General features: G+C 26.7%; 2 protein-coding genes across 2 annotated transcripts; both read right to left on the bottom strand.

The window, feature by feature from the left end:
• Nucleotides 1-1,505: 1,505 nt before the first annotated feature.
• Nucleotides 1,506-9,259, bottom strand: SEA1 (schizont egress antigen-1, putative; the record flags this gene model as incomplete). Its single annotated transcript, XM_029003698.1, is given in 6 exon segments — nucleotides 1,506-1,545; nucleotides 1,717-1,841; nucleotides 1,994-2,089; nucleotides 2,457-2,512; nucleotides 2,714-8,933; nucleotides 8,948-9,259. The coding sequence occupies 6 exon segments, from the start codon at nucleotides 9,257-9,259 to the stop codon at nucleotides 1,506-1,508; spliced, it is 6,849 nt and encodes a 2,282-aa protein (XP_028859791.1).
• Nucleotides 9,260-11,836: 2,577 nt separating this feature from the next.
• On the bottom strand, nucleotides 11,837-17,911 carry PmUG01_06013300 (conserved Plasmodium protein, unknown function; the record flags this gene model as incomplete). The annotated part of the gene is made up of 1 exon (XM_029003699.1): nucleotides 11,837-17,911. One exon carries the CDS (start codon nucleotides 17,909-17,911, stop codon nucleotides 11,837-11,839), a length of 6,075 nt encoding a protein of 2,024 aa, XP_028859792.1.
• Between the last annotated feature and the right edge of the window lie 5,725 nt (nucleotides 17,912-23,636).

Raw genomic sequence — 23,636 nt, forward strand, 5'->3', positions numbered from 1 at the left:
ATAAATAATTAAATGAATAAATAATTAAATGAATAAATAAAGTAATAAATAATTAAAGTAATAAAATAAATAAATGAATGAATGCCATCTACAAAATTTTAAAAAATAATGCATTACTTTTAAATTATATTTTCAAATAAAGAAACGGGAAACAAATAAGTTTTCAATTATTTAAAATGACGTAATAATATTTTTAAACTAATAAAAAATAATTAATTTTTTTCAATAAACACGTTGAAAAGTTAGAAAAATAAATAAAATGATTTAATTTACAGAAATGCATTATTTAATAACACGTTATTGTAATATTACCTATACGTATGTACATGCAATAATGTACGAGTAAATAATATTATATATGTATATGTATACATAGTTTTTTACATAATGTATATATACATATATATGTTATACGTACCTATATAAACTTATACATATATATATATATATATATATATATATATATAACGTTTTTTCCACTCCCCCTTTTTTCAGAATATAGAAAGTTGTTACCTCTGTTGTGATATAAAACAAATATTACAATATTAATGAAGTTTTAATGTATATAATTAAATTTATGTAAAGTTAAATTGCAACTAAAAAAAAAAAAAAAAAAAGGGGTAAAACGTAGAAAAAGAAAATTTACGGAACAATTTTTTTTTTTTTTTTTTTACAATTTTTATGGTGTGCATATATATATATATGTGTATATATATATATTTCTCCCTCAATTACATGTATAATATATACGTATACATATACATATATACGTATACATATACATATATATGTTTACATATACATATATACGTTTACATATACATATATACGTTTACATGTATATGTATTATATATATATATATGTATACAAAAAAGGAAAAAAAAAAAAAAAAAATTTCGATGGAGAAAAAAAAATGTATATACACACATTCTTCATATTTATAACCGCGTATAATTTTATCATTTTTTACCACATTCTGCTAATATAAATATATATATATATATATATATATATATATATATATATACAAATATATGCATATAACTAAATTATGCTTTATAATTACATATAGACGGGGCTCCCCAATTTGATGATTTTCATCACATATTCTTATCTTTTTCATATTATTTATCATGTTTTTCACTTTTTATTATTATTAAAAGGCACATATATATATATATTCAATCAAAACGAGCACCTATGCCATTCAATGTTAAGTACAATTGTCTATTCTGAAAATAAAAATTCAGAAAAAGATTTATCAAAAAGCGTAAATTGTTATGTATATGTAAATATATATATATATATATATTTTTTTTTTTTTTTTAAATGCAATTTCCAGTTCTTTCTTTTTTTCCTTCTTTCCCGTATTGACAGGAAAACTTCATAGAAAACTTCCAAGATGACAGTTAAATGTAAACACCGAAAAATATTCGTAACAGGATATTAAACTAATATAACTGTTCTGAACAAAATATGAAAAAAATAATTATGTGCCTGCTCTTCACTTTTTTACTGGACAGACGTATAAAATACACTCGCATCTGGAAAAAAAAAAAAAAAAAAGAAAAAAAAAAAAGTACAAATAATTACAACACCAATGACAAATAGTAACAACTAATAATAATAATTATAACAGTAACAACGTGAAGCGAACATCACAAAGTACAGTTTATATTTATATTCATTTTTCCACCTCCCCCCCTAATTTATACCTGCTTTTATTAATAGCTAAAAAGTTTGAAAATGGAGGAATGTAAAAAAAATCCCCTATCTCATAGCATCTTTCCTGATTCTTCAAAAAGATTTTTATTTTTTCCCCCTTGTCGATATACCCTACCTAGAATTCAAAAAAAAAAAAAAAAAAAAAAAAAGAAAGAAAGAAAGAAACATATGGTAATGTAAAAACAAACAAATAAATATACAACCAAATCGAATGAAACGCAATTACTTTTGATGAAAAAAAAGAAAAATATATCGTTTTGGTTATACCAAATCATTCTGATAGGTAAATGAACAATACTGTCCATTTAGCTCCATCCTAATGCAGTACAAATTCAGGTCTAACTTAAAACCTCCAAGCAAACTCTGAAAAATAAATATATAATAAAATAAAAAATATATATATATATATAATAAAAATATATATATAATAAAAAAAAAATATATATATATAATAAAATAAAACAAAAACAAAATAAAACAAAATAAAACAAAATAAAACAAAATAAAACAAAATAAAAACCATTTAACGTGTGTTTGCTATATAACTTATCACTCCTTCCAATTTATCATTTATATGCTCCGTTTTTTAGCGACTCCTCCACATTTATTTTTATTGTTACTGTTATATTTTTATTGTTACTGTTATATTTTTATTGTTACTGTTATATTTTTATTGTTACTGTTATATTTTTATTGTTGCAATATTTTTATTATTGATATATGCTTAAACCTGTTGGACGAGGGGTAATCCTGCGCATGGGTGTAATCGATCATAAAAATGTAATCCTTAAAAAAAAAAAAAAAAAATTAAAATTAACACTAAAATTAACATTAAAACAAAAATGTTCACATACGCAAATATATAAGAATATATGCACATACAAATAAAATCGCGTCTAACGTACACACTTAGTTATATGTATCTGACTCAATATGACAACTGTGTATTGTTCAAAAGTTAAAATACTAACAATATAATAATAGTACCTGTTACAAAACTGTTCTGGGAACATACTAGAGAAATATCTACTTCGTTTACACAAGCACCTTTTTGTTGTTTGTTCGCATAATACTTTCTTGATAGAATTCCTTCTTCCCCTTTTTCCATTGCATATCTTATTTCTTTCTTTTTAAAAATAAAACCTGCTAACAATTTTGTAGGAGATTTCTTAATAATGCTTCTACTGTTTGTGTTGCTGCTATACGACTTCTTGAGTGACCTTTTGTTTGTATATTTATTTTTGCGGTCCGCACTTGGTATTTCTACAGCCGCTTCTACCTCTGAACCCATATTTTCTTTCGAAATAACGTCATTTATTAAATCACTATCTACACTACTATTTTCATTTTCACTCTCATTTACACTGGAAAGTATTCTTTTTTTCTTATGTGCCGGGTTAATATCCTCATAATAGTTTTCCTCTGAACTCATTTTATTTATATAACTTCTGTTCATATAATTTTTATTTGTTTTTTCTAGAAATGTCATATATAAATTATGTCCACTCGTGTTTTTAGAACTACTACTACTACTACCAAATGTGTTCTGGTCTCCTTCATAAGGTAGAATCGTGCCAACTGTGCTATCACCATTATTTCCATTATTAACTGGTATAACTTCATCAGCGCTCTGCGCTGCATCCTTTCCACATATAGAGGTGACCACAGTTTGTTCTGCACTATTACTATGCATGTGCACATGCAAAATAGTTCCATAATAGGTTGCATAATTTCTTGCATAATTACTCGCACTTCTATTACACTCTTCTGCATTAAAAAAGGTCTTTTCGCTATATTTTAAATCCTCATCCCAGTGCTCCTGAACATTGTATTCCTTTTTTCCCTTTAACTGATTATCCTCACTATCATTTAAGCTCTCTTTTGCATTTTCTTTTGCTTTTGTATTTTCTTTTGCTTTTGCATTTTCTTTTGCTTTTGCGTTTTCTTTTGCTTTTGCGTTTTCTTTTGTTTCTTCTTTTTCTTTTATTTTCTCTTCTTTTGTATTTTCTTTTTCTTTTAATTTCTCTTCTTTTGTATTTTCTTTTTCTTTTAATTTCTCTTCTTTTGTATTTTCTTTTTCATTTTCTTCTTCTTGTTTCAACTTCTTCATCTTCATCTCTTTCTTTTTTGCCTTCTTCTTACTTATGTCCTTGTTTACTCCCTTAAATTCGTTTTTCCTTCCCCTATCTTCCTTTTCTTTGCCTTTTTTCCCCTCATTATTTCTTTTTTCATTGGAGATACGAAAATTTAAATTTAATATGGATAGCTCTTTGTACATTTCATCTATTTTGCTGTCTTTTTTTTTTTTTTTTTTCTGGTTATTCACTTTTTTTTTGACTTTTTTCTTTTTCACCGACACGTTTACCTTTTTCTCCGCCCGTTCAGCCTCATCGACTTCTGCCTCACCTTCTACTGCTGCTTCTGCTTCAACCTCTTCTACTGCTTCTGATTCAACGTCTTCTACTGCTTCTGCTTCAACGTCTTCTACTGCTTCTGCTTCAACGTCTTCAAATGTTTCATCTTCTACTTCTACTCCTTCTATCTTTCCGTCATCCATACAATTCGAGTTATTGTCGTTCGAACAATTCATCTCTTCACTCACGTTTGGTTCGTTTCCATCTGCAACTACTGATGCTTTATCCACATCTGCTATATGAGCTACTTCCATATCCGCATCACCTACACCGTTCACATCAAGGAACAAATTTCCCTCATTCGAAGGAAGACTATCACATGCTACATCGTCATTTAATAATCTGTTTGTCCCTTCTTCCTCATACATATCATTGTACACTTCGTCATTTGTAGCTACATGCTCTATCATGTAACTTCCATCCGTTAGAAGATTAGCATTGTTGAATGTATTAGCATCGTTGTTCATATTAGAATCTTTACCCTTACCATTATTAACGTGTTCAGAACATCTACTTCCACCAATAGCCGTACTGTCTTTTTTAACATTTTGGTAGAATAAAATTTCTCCTTCCCTTTTGTCACTGCTTTTTATTAATTTTTTTTTTTTTTTTTTTATATAATTAATGATATTAATGAATTTACGTTTTTTTCGTTTTTTCCACTTTTTGTTATCATTAAGATTAACAGCTCTATTGGAGAATCGATTAGCTCTGGGTAGATTAGTATTTTTATCAGCATCATTGCTATTACTCCCCTTCATTGATGCTTTGTATAATATATTATTTTTATATTGCATATGTGTTCCTTCCTTATTGCGATTAACATGATGATAATGATAACGATGACTATGACGATAATAATCATCCTGAGTGGTGTTACTATTTGTTACATCGTTTAATCTGTTGGTGTACCCGTCCTCCTCTATAAACACATCGTCGTTTAATATCTTTCTTCCATAATAATTACTGTAATGCTGTTCATTCATTTCTTCCATATTAAAATTTTTTCTTGAACGGTTTTGTTCTCTTAAATAGATTTTCTTATATTTAAATGGCCCTATAATATGAGGTGATAGATCATCTATATTTTTACATTCACTAAACCCTATTACATCTATTTCCCCTGTTTCTGGATTTCTTTTTGTGAGTTCTCTTTCACCTATCCAGTATCGTAGCGTTTTGATTCTATTTCTCTTTGGGTACCTCCTCTTTCTATTATCCTTATCATGGTTAAGTGATGCTCCGATACTCCCTCTTGGTATTTCCTTTTCATTTATCCTTTTTAATTTTCTTTTCACTAATATTACCTCTACACTTTTTTTCCTTGGTGTTCTGTTTGTATTTCTCGAAACGTCTAGGGGGAAATCCGTCTGACACTCCGTGTTTTTCATTAATTCGGGAATTTTGGGAGGGCTGCCACTGTCGTAATTACTATTCCTATTACTATTCCTATTACTGTTCCTATTACTGTTCCTATTACTATTACTGTTACAGTTAATGTTAAAGTTGTTATTATTATTGTTCTCATACTGAGAGTCATGCTTAGCGCCATACTTCGTATCATACTTAGCATCATGATCAGTACCGTGATAATTATTATTCCCACTGATATCACCCACGTTAAATAACGAATTGCTATCCATATGCACATTAGACTCATTAAGATCCGATAGCTTAAGTTCTGAATCTACAGGGGCATCATTACCACTAGTATTATCTATCATATCGTTGTTCACATATGCATCATGATCCGCACATTCATCATTGTGCCAAAAATTAGCATTATTGTCTTTCGAGTTTTTCTTCGACTTTCTCATCATTTCATTATCAACATGGGTAGTATTTATGACAGCATCACCTCTTCCATCATCGCAGTCATAATAGTAATCATTTACATGAACCGAATCGAGCAAGTCAAATGCTCGTTCGTCCCCATTATTACTCATATTGTTCATATTGTTTATATTGTTCGTATTATTGTTATTATTATTATTACCGCTATCCTCTTCATTGTTTATATTTATCTGGTTAGCCAAATCAGCTTTCAGCTTCTCCAAAAAGCTTGCAATTTCCTTGTCATCACGTACATCTATCTCTTCGTCCATTGTATCGCCATTTAGCGATAACTTCTTGTAATTCTTTTCCACCGAGTCATTATTCGAATGGTTGTTATCATCCCCTTCTTCATAAGTAATAACATCCATATTATCAAGGCATTCCTCCTCATTATTCAAACTACTATAAAGGAATATATCTTTTTTTAATAAATTTTTCGAAGATGTAAAATCATAAGATTTTAGATTCTCCAAATCATGCATCTTTAAATTATACAAATCGTACATGTCATTTTCTAGTAGTTTTTCATATCCTCCACTTATCCCCGCTTCTGATACTCCTGATATATCTTCCTCAACCCCACAAGGGTAGTTTAAGTCCTTCGAATGGTCATCATTAGCATCAGTGTTTGTGTCTACATTATGGTGTGTATCTTTCCGGGGAGTTCCTTCTTCTTGACAAACACTTCTTTTCTTTTGCTTCTCTTTTTCCTGGTCCAACTTTTCACTACTACATTTCAAACTTTTGCGATCATCAGATATTTCCATTTCGTCCTTCTTCAACGCTTCCTTTTTTAGATCGTTTGTACTTCCATCTTCTTTTGCACTGTTCATACTAAAAGATAAATTTTCAAGCTCATCAATTGTCAACATAGTTTTTTCATATTTTTTAATTAACAAGTCAAAATATTCTTTTTCTCCTTTACTATTTGAAAAACCTTCCCCATGTTCACTTTCTTCACCTTTAAAACTATTTACGTGGGGTACTAATTCATCATATGTATTACCTAACTTCTTAGGGATAGATAAGTCCAATGAACAAAATATATCATTACCTAATCGTATTTCTCCTTCTCTTAAATTATCATAACATTTATGGATTCTGCTCTTTTCCCTCCTATCATTGCTACTTTTGCTACATTTTAAGTCACTTCTAACATTATCAAAATTCTCATACACATGCCCCTCCTCACCAATCACTAAATCATGTTTTTCTAAAGATTTGCTCCTTTCTATCCCTTCTAAATCATCATATACGTTATTTTCATCTTTTCTTTGTTCAGTATTATTTAATAAGCCTTCACATGATATGCTACTAATTATATCAGCACGACTCTGATATATTTCTTCTACACTTTTTCTCTTTAAGTATATGTTATCATCTGCACAGGTTCTTCCTCCATTATCTTCATCATTTCCAGTACAAGAATTATTAAATCTATTTGGGACATTAACAACATTAGCAGAGTTCTTAGCTGTATTACTGACTTCTTCCATATGAGATGGATGCCAATTTATGCTGTCATCATACACTTCATCAAGGGAAATCCTTTCTTTTGGTTCGAATATTTGGTACGGATAAACATCATTTTCAACATGTTCATATATAAAATTTGCATCTTCATTCCTTAGATTTTGTTCCTTCTTTTTCTTGTTGATCTGTGTAGGTAAAGGGATAACATATTCACCTTCTGCTGACTGTTCCTCATAATTTCGCAAAGAATAGTTACATTTGTGTTCTTGTTCAATTTCGTTTTTCTCATAACTCATTATATTTTCTCTTCTTGACATGTCTCTATTTACATAAACATTGTTAGGTGCAACAGTTGTCGTATCATTATTCATATACTCTGAACGGACTACCTCATTTGATAATAACATTTCTCTTCGTTGAGAGTAGCCATATGCGTAATGTTCATAACGAGGATGATCAGCATGGTGATGACGATACTGATCAACATGATGATGACGATGCTGATCAACATGATGATGATGATGCTGATCAACATGATGATGACGATGCTGATCAACATGATGATGACGATGCTGATCAACATGATGATGACGATGCTGATCAACATGATGATGACGATGCTGATCAACATGATGATGACGATGCTGATCAACATGATGATGACGATGCTGATCAACATGATGATGACGATACTGATCAACATGATGATCACTATCCTTAACATCATCATATGAGGACACAAATATATGATTTGCGCGTTTTCTATTTTTTTTTAAATAAAAATTTTTTAAAGATGTTCTATCTTTTAATGTAAGCTCTTCTAATTCTATAGCATGTGAATCGAAATCAGACGTGTTATCCATGACATTTTTATTTGTCTTATGTTGTACCATGTGGAGAGGCATTTTCTTTCTATGCGCATTACTACTATTTTTATTAATTATACGACTGTGTATATTATTACGGAAGAAATAATCATTTTTTTTTTTTTTTCTGCAAGGCTTGAAATTATTACCATCATTCAGTTGAGTATTGTACGGATTTATCTCTTTTCTTTTTTTTAAGACATTTTCATGGTACCTAATATTATCGTGCCATCCTCTCTGACTATCACATGAATGGCCATATAACATATTACTGCTATGTTTTTTTTTTTTACTCCCAAAATTGTCATATATTGCTAGAAAAATATCATTATGATCAATATGTTCAATGGTAAGCTTCCCCTGCTTTCCCTTTATATCTCTTACTTTTTTTAAATTATGTGTATTTATATCTGCAATACTTTTGCAACATATATGATAAATTCTTTCATTCAATTTCTTCTGTATATTTTTATTATTTGATTTTGCCATAGAGAGTATTCCTTCAAAATTGTTTATCCTATTTTTATTTTTGATAATTATTATATTAATTTTTTCTTCTCGTGAGTTTTGTTGTTTCGTCTGTTTTTGCCCTACTTCACGCGTTTCCCCTATATCTTCGTTTTTTTTTTTTTTTTTTTTTCCCTATTCTTTTCTGTTCTGTTATGTTCTAAACTATTATTATTTTCCTCTTCATTTTTTGAAATAATTGTCGATGCCCCATCATCAATATAACTCTTTACGGAGCTTTTTTCTGAGTCTTCTTGATTACTTTCAAAATTTTGTAAAAGGGGTGGAATTTTATATTCACAATAATTATTATGCTCATTACAACTATATGAGGATTTACCATCAATCTCTTCCGTATAATCAATTAGTTCATTTATATCACATCTGTTTATGTAACAGAACAAGTCCAAACCATCAGGACATTTATATTCCGTCATGGTTTCATATTATTATCTTCTTTTAAAAAAATATCATTACAAAAAACTATTTCCAAAGGTACATACGGGAAATGAACATGGAAAATTGGCATGCAAAATAAAAGGTGAAACGTAGAAAGGTAAAAATTAAGAAGTAAAATATGAGGAAGTAAAAAAAGGTGACAAAAAATAGTGACATAAAAAATGGTGACATAAAAAATGGTGACATAAAAAATGGTGACATAAAAAATGGTGACGTAAAAAATGGTGAAGTAAAATAAAAATTGAAAGAATTTCCACTGATTTTTTTTTTATTTTATTTTTACTTTTAAATAATGTAAATTACTCTGAGGAATAATTAAAAACAGTATTATTGTACGGGAATATTTAAAAATAAAAAGAATAAATTGATAAATAAACTGATGGATAAATAAATAATAAATAATTACACAATAAATGAATAAATTAACAATAAATAAACGGCATATGAATAAAGAGGAAATACATAAATTAATAATAGAATAAAAATGGGAAAAAAAAGAAAAAAAAAGAATTACTCAGTTGATAATTCCAACAATTGATCGTCGGATAAATTTCTTTCCTTTTTTTTGCAGAATGAAAAGGAATAACACCCCAAAATCCAAAAGATTCGTATGTTAATTTTTTGTGTAAAGGAAAAATATTGAAATACGTTACTTTTTTTTTTTCTTTGTTATAAGTGTATGTATATATATATATATATATATATATATATATATATATGCGTACATACTTAAGCATAAATATTCATACATATACTTGAATATATATATATACGTGCATATATACATATACGTGCATATATACATATACGTGCATATATATACATATACGTGCATATATATACATATACGTGCATATATACGTGTACATATATAAATACATGTACATACATAAATACATATTTATTATATACATATAAATGCGTATACATACATAAATAAATACATGTACATAAATGTGCACAAGCATTATACACCCCCATGTTCATGGTATAGCTTGGCAATTATCTTTCCAGTACCAGCACAATGCAACATTTTTTCTGAACAAAAAAAGAAAAAATCAACAATTTTGGGAAATAAAAATTTGTTATATTATATTTTCCTTTTATTTTATTTCTCCCTTTACCTTTATATTTTTTTCACTTTATTTTTTCTGTGCTTTACTTATTCCTCAATTTATTTTTTTTGTTTTTGTTTTTCCTATTTTCCCTTTTTTGTCCTTTCACGCTCGTAGTATTGCGAATTTTTTATTACACACACATATATATATATATATATATATATATTAGTATATTAGTACATACTTATACACATTTACATACAGCTACCTGGCATAAACTTTTGTGAGATAATTCAAAGTGTAAAATTTGCAAAATAAACACATATATTATTATCACAGTCTGGATACCATATAATCAATAAAAAAAATATAAGAAAAAACTTGTATTTTTATTATTAGGCATTAAAATAAGAAAAATATACCAATTTAAATAATCTTCGGTTTTTGATGTTTTTCCCCCCTATTTTTAATTTTTTTTTTTTTCAAAATGTTAGTTAAAATTAGTCAAAATAAAAAAATTTAGTATTACTTTGTTTAGTTGTTTTTCCTTTTTTTCATGCAATTATTTGATTTAGGAGTTACTCAGAGAGCACAATTTTCACAAATACAAGTTGTCTAGTTTTTTTCGCTCTTTCGTTAAAATGTATTTAATTATGTATGTGTAAGTGTACGTGGGTGTATGTATGTGTATATAAATGCACTTCTGAGATACGAAAAAAAAAAAATATATAAAACTTTTACTTTATTTGTTCACACTTTTAAAGCAGCTATTTTTTTTTTTTTTTTTTTTTTTTTATAGGCAAAACACTTCAAAACATTAACTGTTCAGAAAAAAAAAAAAAAAAATTTTTTTTATTATACACCGTTCATGCAATTTTGCTGGGAATAAAAAAAGGGGAAATGTTTCGCTACGAGATATAAAGCGTATGTAGATGTTATCTGTACATATCTTTAAATATATATATATATATACATATATACATATATATATACGCAATACCACTTAAATACACATGTATGTGTATTCCTACAGTATGTTATTATCTGCACTTGCAGGAAACAGTTAAAAACGCAAACAGGTACATTCTATGGCTTTTATAAAATACATTAGCTCCAAAAGAGCACAAGTATTTTTAATGGTTACTTTCATTTCCTGTATTTGTTATATTATACATAGGACGTATTTGCACGTGAGTATTTTTTATAAATATATATATATATTTATTTATTTGTGTATTCATTTATATATTTATTTAAAAATATATCATAACAATATGCTTTCACGTTTATTAAAAAAAATAAGGAAATTTACCAAAAAGCTTTCGGGTGAGCGTTATGCGCTTTAATTTTAAAAAAAATGGGCGAAGAAGCGGAAAAAAAAACATAAAAATTGAAGAGCAATTTTTTAATATTATATATATATATATATATATATGCGTATATATACATATACATATAAACAAATACAATGTAAGCTGTACTCACTTAACCGTGAAGTTAAATTTTCGGGTAGCTATTGTAATACATATGGTCCAAATCGTTTAAAAGCAATTCCTCATTGTTCCTGTGATTATAATTATTTCCATAAAATTTACATAAATTATTTATTAAATACATATTTTGGCTATTTATAAAATTGGTGCTATTATTTTTTGCACCTCCCATATATTCATATGCGCTATTTTGCAAATTATGAATATATGAAATTAAGTTATTCTGATAGTTCATAATTTCTTTGTTAAAATGGGTAAAATTGTTGTCAAATTTAAAATTTTCATTATTTTTATTTACAGTTTTCTTCAGCTGGTATAAATGTTTCTTCTGGTATTGTGCATCATGCACATTTTTAAAATTGCCATAAACACTTTTCACTAAATTTACATATGCTGATTCAGCATTACATTTTTCGAAACATTTTGTGTTTCCCGGATTTATATCAGCATTAAGGTTTGCGCTTATGTTTGTATTCGCGTTTGTATGCGCGTTTGTATGCGCGTTTGTATGCGTGTTTGTGTATGCGTGTATATATGTGATATTGTTTTTTTTCTTTATTTTTTTTTTTTTGCTAGCTTTTTTGTTTTGATTTTCCGTTTCATTTGCAGTTGGATCATTTGATATATAGTTATTTTGGTTATTAAAAAATTTTAAATTATTTCTTGCATTGTTCAAAAGATGATCAGTAAACATATTTTTACTACTACTATAAGGAATGTTTTGATGCTCACTATTATTATATCTCACGGGGTAATTATAACTGGTAAAAGCAAAGTTACCATTAGTTCTGTTTAAAGTATTTTTCCCATCTTTTATTAACACTTTTTTATTGTTAGTAATGGAAGTGGCAATTTTATTATTCCTTTCTGAATAATCTGCGAATTGATGAAAAATTTTATTATCTCTGTTAATATTATTATTTGAAATGTTTTTCAAAGGATCTCTTCTTGTTTTCACAATTTTATAATTGCTTTTTTTCCTGCTGTGATCTTTTCCTTTTATAGTACATACTTTTTCCTCATTAGGATTGTTGTTATACTCTTTTTTTTTGTCATATGTAAAAGGATAATTTTTATTTTTCCCTGTTTGTAAAATATTATTACTGCTACCAAGGTGATACATCGATTTTAAATGTGTGCCTTCATTGTTATATGTTTGATACATCGCTTTAACTTGCGCGTTATCAATATTACTACTATTTAGAGTAGTATGCTTTATATTTTCTTCCTCCTGTAATAATTTCTTTTTTAATTTTCTGTATGTTTTTTTTTTTTCTTTTTCTTCTTCAACAATATAATCATATTTAAATTTCGAAATTATATCATTCTTATACATATATTTAATTAAATAGAAAAAAACTCCTCCATCGCTTCTTTTCCCTTGTTTATTAACCAAATTTATACCACCGTAATTCTGAATCAAAATTGTTTTTTCTAATAAACTTAAAGAAATATATACACCTAAGGCATCAACAACGCGTCGTATTTGATCTCTATTTGGTTCCTTCAAAATTGTGCTAATAGTTGTTGTCAAAATATCTTTAATCATTTTGTTGTCATTATAAAACTCTTTCGGATCCATTTTATTTTCATCACTGTCTCCCACTGCAATATTTTTATCATTCACGCAGTTTATTTCTTCATTACTTCCTCCCATTGTATCATCTTCATTTTTAGTTGTCTTCTCCAGTATACTACGTTCGCTCGGTTTGCGCTCACTCTGTTTATGTTCGCCTTGAGTGTTTTCATCCTGCCGTTTTTCCTCCTTTTCAATCGCTACACAGATTTTACCACCATCCTCTTTCTTGTCAACTTGATTATCTGCATTTACTGCACTCTCTGCATTTACTGCATTATCTGCATTTACTGCATTTACTGCATTCTCTGTACCCTTTGCATTAGCACCCCCTTTACCACTGCAGTCACTCTCAGGGTTAATCACATCCAGATCATGCGGATTAAAATTTTCATTGATATATTTCGTTAAGAATTTTCTAATAGATTTAAACTTCTTTATTCTTGCTATATCCAAAGGGCTCATATTATAAATGTCTTTTTTCTGAACGAAACTTCTATTTTCTACTAGAATTTTTACATTTTCTAAAACACCACCTAAACAAGCTGCATGTATAGGTAATCTATTGTGAACATCAAAAATATTAATATTTGCTTTTTCTTCATAAATTAAAAATTTTACATAATCTGTATTATTTCTATAACATGCATAATGAAGAGCAGTTCTATTCGACAAATCTGTGTCATTGATCTTTGCCCCAAACTTAAGAAACATTTTCGTTATTTCTTTGTTTCCTTTAATGGCTGCAAAATGTATACACATACTGGCCGTAGTTTTCCCTCTATTAGGTGACAAGGAATGAGGTAACAATGCATGTATGTTAGCACCATTCTTTAACAATAATTCTGTTATGTCTTTATGCATTTTTGTAACTGCAATATGTAAAGGAGTCCAATGTTTATAATCAGATATATTTACTTTTGCTCCATTTTTTATTAACAATTCACAAATATCATAATAACCACCTGCACATGCATAATGTAAGGCTCTTCTTCCAATTTTATCAAAATAGTTAACATCAACTTCTTTTTCTAGACACTTTTTCACAACAGTTATATTGTCCAAATAAGCACCATGTAGCAAAGCTCTATTTATATCTGGCAAACTTAACCCAGGTGGTATGGTCACATTCATTTTGTGACTCTCTTCAAATACGTTACTTGTATTCTCTTCATGTGTTTGCTTTTTAGAAGAGTCTTCTTCATTCTCTTTTACTTTGACAATGATATGTTCAAGAAATTTCCCCTCGTAGGACTGTACATCGGCTTGAGCATCGACCTGAATGTCAACCAGAACATCTGCTTGAGCATCGTCTTTTATATCAACATGAATATCAGTCAGCCCCTCCTTCTTCTCACTCGATTGTTCGTTCATTTCCCTTCCTGCTAATCGTCCTTCCACGTTTTCACTTATCAACATATTAAACTTGTCATATTCTTCAATTATAACTTTGCTGGAGTCGTCTAAGATATGTTCGATGTCCTTTTCCAAGGACTGCTCATTATTATTATTATTATTATTATCACTTAAAAAAGGAAAATTTTCTTTTTCATCTTTTTGCAATGTTGCAAGTGTATTCAAATTTTCATCATTTATACTCATTTTAAAAATATTGCTAAGTTCATCAAAATTTTCATTAATATTATTTAAAGAAAATTCATTTAAAACATCCATCAAATACTTATTTCCATAATATTTTACACAATAATCTATAAACTTATGTATTTCATGATTAACCTCAAAATTTCTTGTCTGTTCTTTTTCATCATTTATATTTGTAAGAATATTTTCTTTTCCCCTATTTACAAAGTTATGGTTATTTTCACCTATGAAGAATTTTCCGTTAGGGCCATTTCCTCCTACATCCCTTTTGTTTTTATTTCCATTTGGCATATTGTAAAACAGGAAGTTGTTATCCTTGTTATAGTACTTGTTCTGAACATCTGTGTAGTTGTAATTTGCACTGTTCTTGTCTTTGTAAAGGTGTGAATACATTCCGTCATTCTTCATTGCATTATTATTTACTTCAGGCGTGCGATAGTTCGCTTCGGTTTCATCCATATTATTGTAGTTTCCATTATAACTTCTAATACCGCTAACACCTCCAATGCTGCTAACACCTCCAATACCGCTAACACCTCCAATACCGCTAACACCTCCAATGCCGCTAACACCTCCAATGCTGCTAACACCTCCAATGCCGCTAACACCTCCAATGCCGCTAACACTTCTAATGCCGTGAATGTTACCTTTTAAATTATTCCTTTTTCTACCCCAATTCATGTTATATTTACTTGAACCCACAACACCATTTACACTCTGCTCAAGGTTACCATCTACTTGTTGCAAGTTTTTTCTTACATTATAGTAATAGCCTTTTTTCCTATTACCTTTATTAATGACTACCATGCCCTCGTTATTTTCATATTTAAAATTTTTACCACCTTCATAATGTACATGGTTGCTAATTAGGTCAGCCTTAGTCATTCCTTTCTTCATTTTATGAATATCATAATTGTCTTTTTGCAATTTTTGTAGTTCTGCATGCATTATATTTTTATCTAATTTCGCACTTAAGCCGCTAGTACTATATACATTACTACTAATGGTGTTCTTCTTCTTTTTTTTCTCATTATTATTATTACTATAACTGAAAATATTTTTGTTACCCATATTATTACCAATACAGCTCTGAATTTTGTTACTGTACATATTTTCATCAATATTGTACATCCTCTGCAACCGAAGTATACTTTCCATTAATATGTTTTTTTGATCATTATTTCCATAGTACATGTTACTTATATTTTTACATTCTCCCCCATCCATATATGGTAAATTATTGTACTCGTTTAAATTGTAAAACGTTTGAGCATTATCAGATAAGTAATTTAAATATGTCTGATTATTCATGTCGCTGTTATATTTCCTTTCGGTATTTTTTGACAGCTGTAGTAAGCTCTTTTTGAATTGACCATACATTAAGTTCATATGATAGTTACTAGGAGCATGTCCACTAGTGTCTACATTTTCGTTTGTGTTTACATTCCTGCAGAAGTTGTTATTTAACTTTTTGGAGTAAGATCTATATATATTATTGCCTCCACGAATTGTTTTTCCGAAATTTTCATTTTTTTCTTTATTTATATTACCACTTACTATATTATATGTTTGATAATTAATATTTGCGCCCTTGGTATAATGTTCACTTTTATTTTTAAAAGAATTTATTTCCCTATTTTTTATTATTCCTTTTTTCAAATTTTGACACATTTTCGATACTTTGTTTTCCTCCTTTTTTGCATCAACAGTTATACCATTGCACAAGTTGGTTCCGCTAACATTTTCCAGGACAGTTCCTTTTTTTTTCCTTTTTTTTTTTTTTTTTTTTTTTTTTTTAATTTTACTATCAGCATTACTACTAATTGCGGTGGTAATACTTGCATTTTCGTTCATAATATCACTGCGAACTTCTGTAATATTATTGATATTTCCAATGCTTATGTTTACATCTTTGCAAACTTGTTTAGTACTTTCGATGAGTTGATTATTATTTTTTCCTTTTTCCGTCGCTTTTTCTTTCCTTTTCTCCTTTTCTATCTCCTTCTCTGTCTCCTTCTCTGTCTCCTTCTTTGTCTCCTTCTTTGTCTCCTTCTCTTTTTCGTTCTCTTTTTTGTTCTGTTTCTCGTTATCCTTCCCTTTTTTTCTTTTTTTTTTCCCCTTCTTTTTTTTCGTGTTAGTTTCGTTACACACATTTTTATCAACAACTTGCTCATTTTTGTTTATATTATTCGTATCTGCTTCTTTACCATTTTCAGCTTTACTCAAAGAAACAATATTATTTACATTTTTTTTTTTTTCTTGTTCGCTTGACTTAACCTTTTCCTTATTATTCATATCATCCTTCTTTACATTCTTATCAATTTTTGTTATCCTCTTTTTAAAATACGTACAATTCGTAGGGGAAAAATGTTCATAACTGTAACTTTTGGTCGACCAAAAATTGGTATAATTCACTTTTTTACTATTATTATAATAATAATAATTATTATTACTATTATTATTACTATAGTTACTATGATTATAGTAGCACTTATCGTAGTTTTCTTTATTTTGAGCTTTATATTTACTGTTAATGATGTTGTCCTTTTTAATGCTTTTCAAATCCATTGAATTATTAGCTTCATTTCCCTTATAGTTGTTATTTTGTCTGATACTGTTACTACTTGTGTTATTTCTACTGCTAATGTTAGTACTTATGGTATTATTCCCACAGATCACATTAGTACTTCCGCTATCATTATTATCTTTCTTGTCCTTTTTGTCGTCTATCTTACTGTTGTTGCTTCTTTCTTCTTTATCATTTCTACTGTCTATCTTAAAACATGATGTGCCATTTTTACTACAATTGACAACTGTAGTAATACTACTACCGCTAGCATTGATGCACTTGTTTACCTCTTTTTTGTTAGTTTCTTTCTGTGAATTATTTTGTATGTCCATCTTCGAAATATATTCTTATTTTTCAATATGCTTACTTTATTTGTTAAACGTGGGGTATTGTGTATTGGGTATTATGTAATACACGCTTTTTGTTACGTACTATTTGGTACTTTACACGTACTGTATATTATGTCCTCATAACGTTCATATCATTTAAAAAAACACACATTTGTACGTATACATATATACATATGTGCAAATAAGTAGTTCTCAATATATTTAAGCTCTTTTGTAATGTCCTTTCTTTCTTTCTTTCTTTCTTTTTTTTTTTTTTTTTGTTTAATTAGAAATGTTCAGAAATGTTATTTCGGAAAAAGTTCTATTTATTTCATGAATTCATTATATTTTTTTATTTTATTTTCCAATTCCATGGTTCAAAAAAGAATTGTTTAAAATAACGATGGTGAAATATCGTTTTATTTTATAAGCGCGCATGCGAATGTATATGTATACATTTGTTCATGTGACCATACATGTATATATGTATATATCCATATGTATGTATACGTATGGATATGTGTACAGTTCGCCTTTTTGTATTTCTTAAAAACGTTTTAACAAAAAAGAAAAGAGAGGTGTTAAAACAAAATGCTATATAGCTAAATTTTTAATTATCAAATAACCTGAACAGTTCATATTTATACCTTTCAATATAAATGCACATTTTCTAAGTTGCAAAAAAAAAAAAAAAAAAAAAAAAATTCAATGAAAAAATTAATCCCTTATTATTCTGACGTGTTTTCAATTGTACATATATATATACATATATGTATATATATATATATATATATATATATATATATATATATATATATGTATATATATATATATAAATATGCTAACCTAATGTGTGAATATTACCAATACTTTTTTGTGAAAAGTATTTTTTTTTTTTTATCTTTTCATAAAGAAATATTGAAATATAAGTAGCATTTATGTGTTGGTCGTATTGTTTAGTAAAATTATATATATGTATATAAATATACATATATATGTAAATTATTTTTTTTTTCGCTTTAATAACTTTTGTAAGTTTTTTTTTTTTTTTTTTTTTTTTTGCATGTACGCTGGAAAATATTGTTCATAAGTTTTTGATAAAAAAATTGTATTTTTAACTCTTTATATTAAATTTGTACCACAATGTTCATAAGGAATATGCTTGTTCCATAATTAATTATGCATGTATATTTTTTTTTTTTTTTTTTTTTTTTTATCTATTAGAAATTAAGAATAATGCTATTTTAGCTGAGAAAATAATTTTACATGTGTAATTATATTTATCCAAATATATTTTTGAGAATGCGCTTTTTTCATATTTAAGCTTTGTTAATTATGTATATTTCCACTTTTTGTTTGATTAAAAGAATAGGAAAATTGTGAACTTATAAATGTACGTATATAAATAGATTGTACATATACTTTAATCGCAGAGATATATAACCTTCTTGGACATTTTTCAGCGATCTCCAAAAAAATAAGAAAATAAGAAAATAGGAAAAACAAGCATAAGTAAGAAGAAGTAGGCAGAACGGGAAAACATATTAATAACTTATTTATTATTTTTGTATGTAACGTTTCATAAGTATTCCTGCTAAGTTTGAGGAGTACAACTTATTTAAAAGTAAATGTTAATACCGTTCTATATAAATTCATAATAAAGATACCGTAATTTTTACGTTCGCCTTTCCATATAATAAAACTTTTATTTCATTAAACAAGAAATTTTTTTATATATTATATAATAAAAATACTGCGTTATAGTAACTAGTATAAAACTACTATTTTTAATATGCTTAACGCGTTATGTATACCTTGATTAGTCATAAATTTTAAAGTAAAATAAATTTAAAAAAAAAAAAATAAAAACACAACAGTACAAGCATAAAAGACCACATATAAAAAATATCATACATAGATCGAACTAATGGCTAAATAAAAAAAATTCCGCGTGTCATTGTATGTATATATATATATATGTATATATAAAAGTTAAATTTATTTTTTTATAAAACGCGTACAAAGGTATTTTTTACAATTGTATAAATACCGACTGAATAGTGTATGCATAATATATACTGTTGTTTTCTTTAATGTTTGCAAAACATATGAATTATGTACATATCATGTGCTTACGTGATAGTAATATATATAACATATGCTAATGTGTACAAAAAGTTTTAATAATAAATCGAAAGCTCTATGTAAGTACGAGCTCCTATATTTATAGACACAAAAATCGAAGGGTATTAACATGCCCTTTAATGATATAAATTTTTTTTTTTGATTAAAAGAATTTGTAATATTTTGTTATTTTCAAAAAGCAGCAAACAGTAAATGTCGTTATTTTAACAAACGATATTAACTATTTATATCTGAGACATAAGCACATAAACTAAAAAAAAAAAAAAAAAAAAAAACACACCAGTTCTTGAAATACTGTGTGTTTTACTTTTAAATTTTGCAAAAACATTCAAATTTATTTTTTAAAGCAACAAATGTATAATTAAAATTTTAAAGAAAATATAGCTTAAAATCTTGCATTACATAAATGCAATTATTATTTAAATTTTTACAAAATAATTGTTTGATAGGAAAGAAATATTGTATAAATATGTTATTTAAAGAAATTTGTCCCCAATTGTGCATATATATAAATATATTATATATGCATGTATAAACATGTGTGGGCAATATAACACATGTGTTCTTTGTGCTTTGTACTGTTTTTAATTCGCGATAATAAATAAAAACCATAATTTAAGAAAAAAAAAAAAATGGAAACATTAGTATAACATTTGTAAAAAATTTTACATAAAAAAAGGTAGCAACTACGGGTATATAGTGGTAACATAATTGTTCATTAATTTTAATTTGTTCTTTTTCTATTCGGTTGTACGTTTATATATATAATATTTCCGCTTCAGCAAACTTTTATTATAGCTGTTTTTTTTTTTTTTTTTTTTTTTTTGCAGAAATGAAATTGTATAGCAAGCTATAAATTTGTTTCCATGAAAATCTTGTTCTTTTGCTCTGATGTTATATTGACGTTTAAAAAAGAAAATAACAATTGTTAAAAATAAATATTTAAATAATGGTGTTATTTTTCCACTACGAATATTATAAAATCGATTTTTCACAGTTATTCATACAAATATGTAAGTATAAAAATATATAAATAAGTACATGTATTTATATATATACATATGTATAAATGTACACTTGCAGCATATACCCTTACGAACTTTTATTTTTTTTTTCTAACTTGCAATGATGATAGCATAAAAAATATGTGAAGGATACTCAGAATTTTTCAGAGTATTGAAACATAATAACGTAAATACTGTAATAAAGTTTTTTAAATATTTATTCCCCCTTTTTTGGCATTAATTTTTTATATAAAAAAGTTAAATTCCAAAAGGAAGAAATACTTATTTTACATATACGATGAATTAATAAAAAGAGAAATATAAGCACGCTGGTATAAATAATTACGACACGCAACTATACCTTTGTTCCATTTTAAAATTGCATGCTTTCACAAAAAATATTTTAATTATTTAGGGATTGTCATATCAAGAACAGTGCAATATAGTAATTTTATATCATTTATTTTTCTTTAACCACATTTTACATCTTTCGTTTTTAATAAAATACACGTTGAAAACATACATTACCATGGTACGAAAAAGAGCATACATACATATAAATATATATCTACGCAAAATATGAAATAATCGGTTTGAGCAAAATGTGTCTTAATATGTTTAAGTGAATTAATCTTCTTTCTAAGAACGTTTTGTTAAGCATGTATTATAACAATGTGTTCAGTTTATCTGCATTTCTTGTAATTTGTGTTTTTTGACTATTATAAAATATTATATATATTTATATATATACATATATGAAAAAAAAAAAAAAAAAAAAAAAAAATTAACAAAAAAGTTGAAATGTTTAAAAAAAAAAAAAAAAAAAAAGCTCGCTATAATATAATGGCAAACCAATCCAACTCCTTTACATTTTTATTATTTTTTTTATTAAAAGATGGTTAACGCATTTATTCTATAAATATATGACAAATATATTTTAAATAATTTCTTTTGTTTTATAAAAAATCTTATTTTCATAATATGCTCACTTTTTAACCACCAGCTGTTTGTGAATGAATATATTTATATATGTACTCGCGTAATCATTTATTCGGGAGCAACTAATAAATTAAGTTGCACGATAGTACGGACAATTTATAATTTAGTGGTAATAATATATACATAATTTCGTTTAATGTGGAATCATGTTATTATACCTATGACACTTCATATATCATCAATTTTTATATGTTTTAAAATGTATGTATTTTTTTTTTTTTTCTCCATAAATCTTATAGCCAAGTGAATATACGCGTATGTGAATATGTATGTATAGCGGACGTATATATATATATATATATATATATAATACATATATTTAGCACATATATACAATACATACATAAGAATAATACATACATATTTTGTGTATTATATATATACACATAATCATACTTTTGTATGCCATATGGATTAATGTATATGGCATAAAATCAAAAATCTGTTTTAGTAAACCTTAGCATATATGTTATTTTTTGCTTTTATTTTGAAAAGTTTTTTTTTTTTTTTTTTTTTTTTTTTTTTGTTTGCTATATATACATTTTTTTATTCTGTTGTATTTTTAAGTACATGTACAAACATTTTTTATTTTACATTAAAAACGTGAAGGATATAACCAAAATAGAATATATATACGTATATATATAAATGGAATGATTTAATTTAATTTACTTTTTTTTTTTTTTTATCTTTTCATTTAATTAATTATATATATCAATGTATATTAATTTATGTTAATATATGAGAATATATGTCAATCCATGTTAATACATGTCTATACCTGTAAATAGATGTTAACACATGTTAGCAAAAATTAGGATATTATGATATGCTTTTGTATATATCAGTTAATGTTATTATTTGTTCTTATATGTAAATATATATCAACATGTATTATTTTATATGAGTACAAGTTAATATTTGTTTGTGTATGTGCTTTGATATTATCTTTGCTTGAAGTTCCTAGGAATAATCTTTTTGCCTGTATCAAACTTGCATTGTATGTAAATAGATATATACATAAAGATATATATTTATGTTCTTTTTCATTTATCTTCCCCATATGTAAAATGCGATTATGTATACATACATATATATATATTTTAACTTCGTTTTTTCTTTTTTCTATTATCTGTTACGTATGAAAATGAAAAAATAAATGAGTTTAAATTAATAATAAACCAAGCAAAATATAAAATTCGTAAGTTATTTGCAACACCAACGAGAAATAAACATAATGTTTATCGACTTTTTTATTTTGTTTTTTAAATGTCACATTCGTAATGTGAAATGTATTAAAATACATATATTTATTATAAACATTTGTAAACCCTTACACATGTTTATACACTAATATATTTATATATACATGTTTTATATGCATTTAACTTTAGAGATTTACAATTTTTTGGGAGTTTGATACTTTTCATAATTCTACAGAGTAGACCTTTTTAAGTATTTGCAAGTATAATTATATGAATATCTATATATATAAATATACGTGTATGTAGATATAAATATGCATATATGTAGGTACATATGTATATATATATATATATATATATATATATATATATATA

The sequence above is a fragment of the Plasmodium malariae genome, assembly GCF_900090045.1.
Source record: "Plasmodium malariae genome assembly, chromosome: 6".
NCBI lineage: Eukaryota > Apicomplexa > Aconoidasida > Haemosporida > Plasmodiidae > Plasmodium > Plasmodium malariae.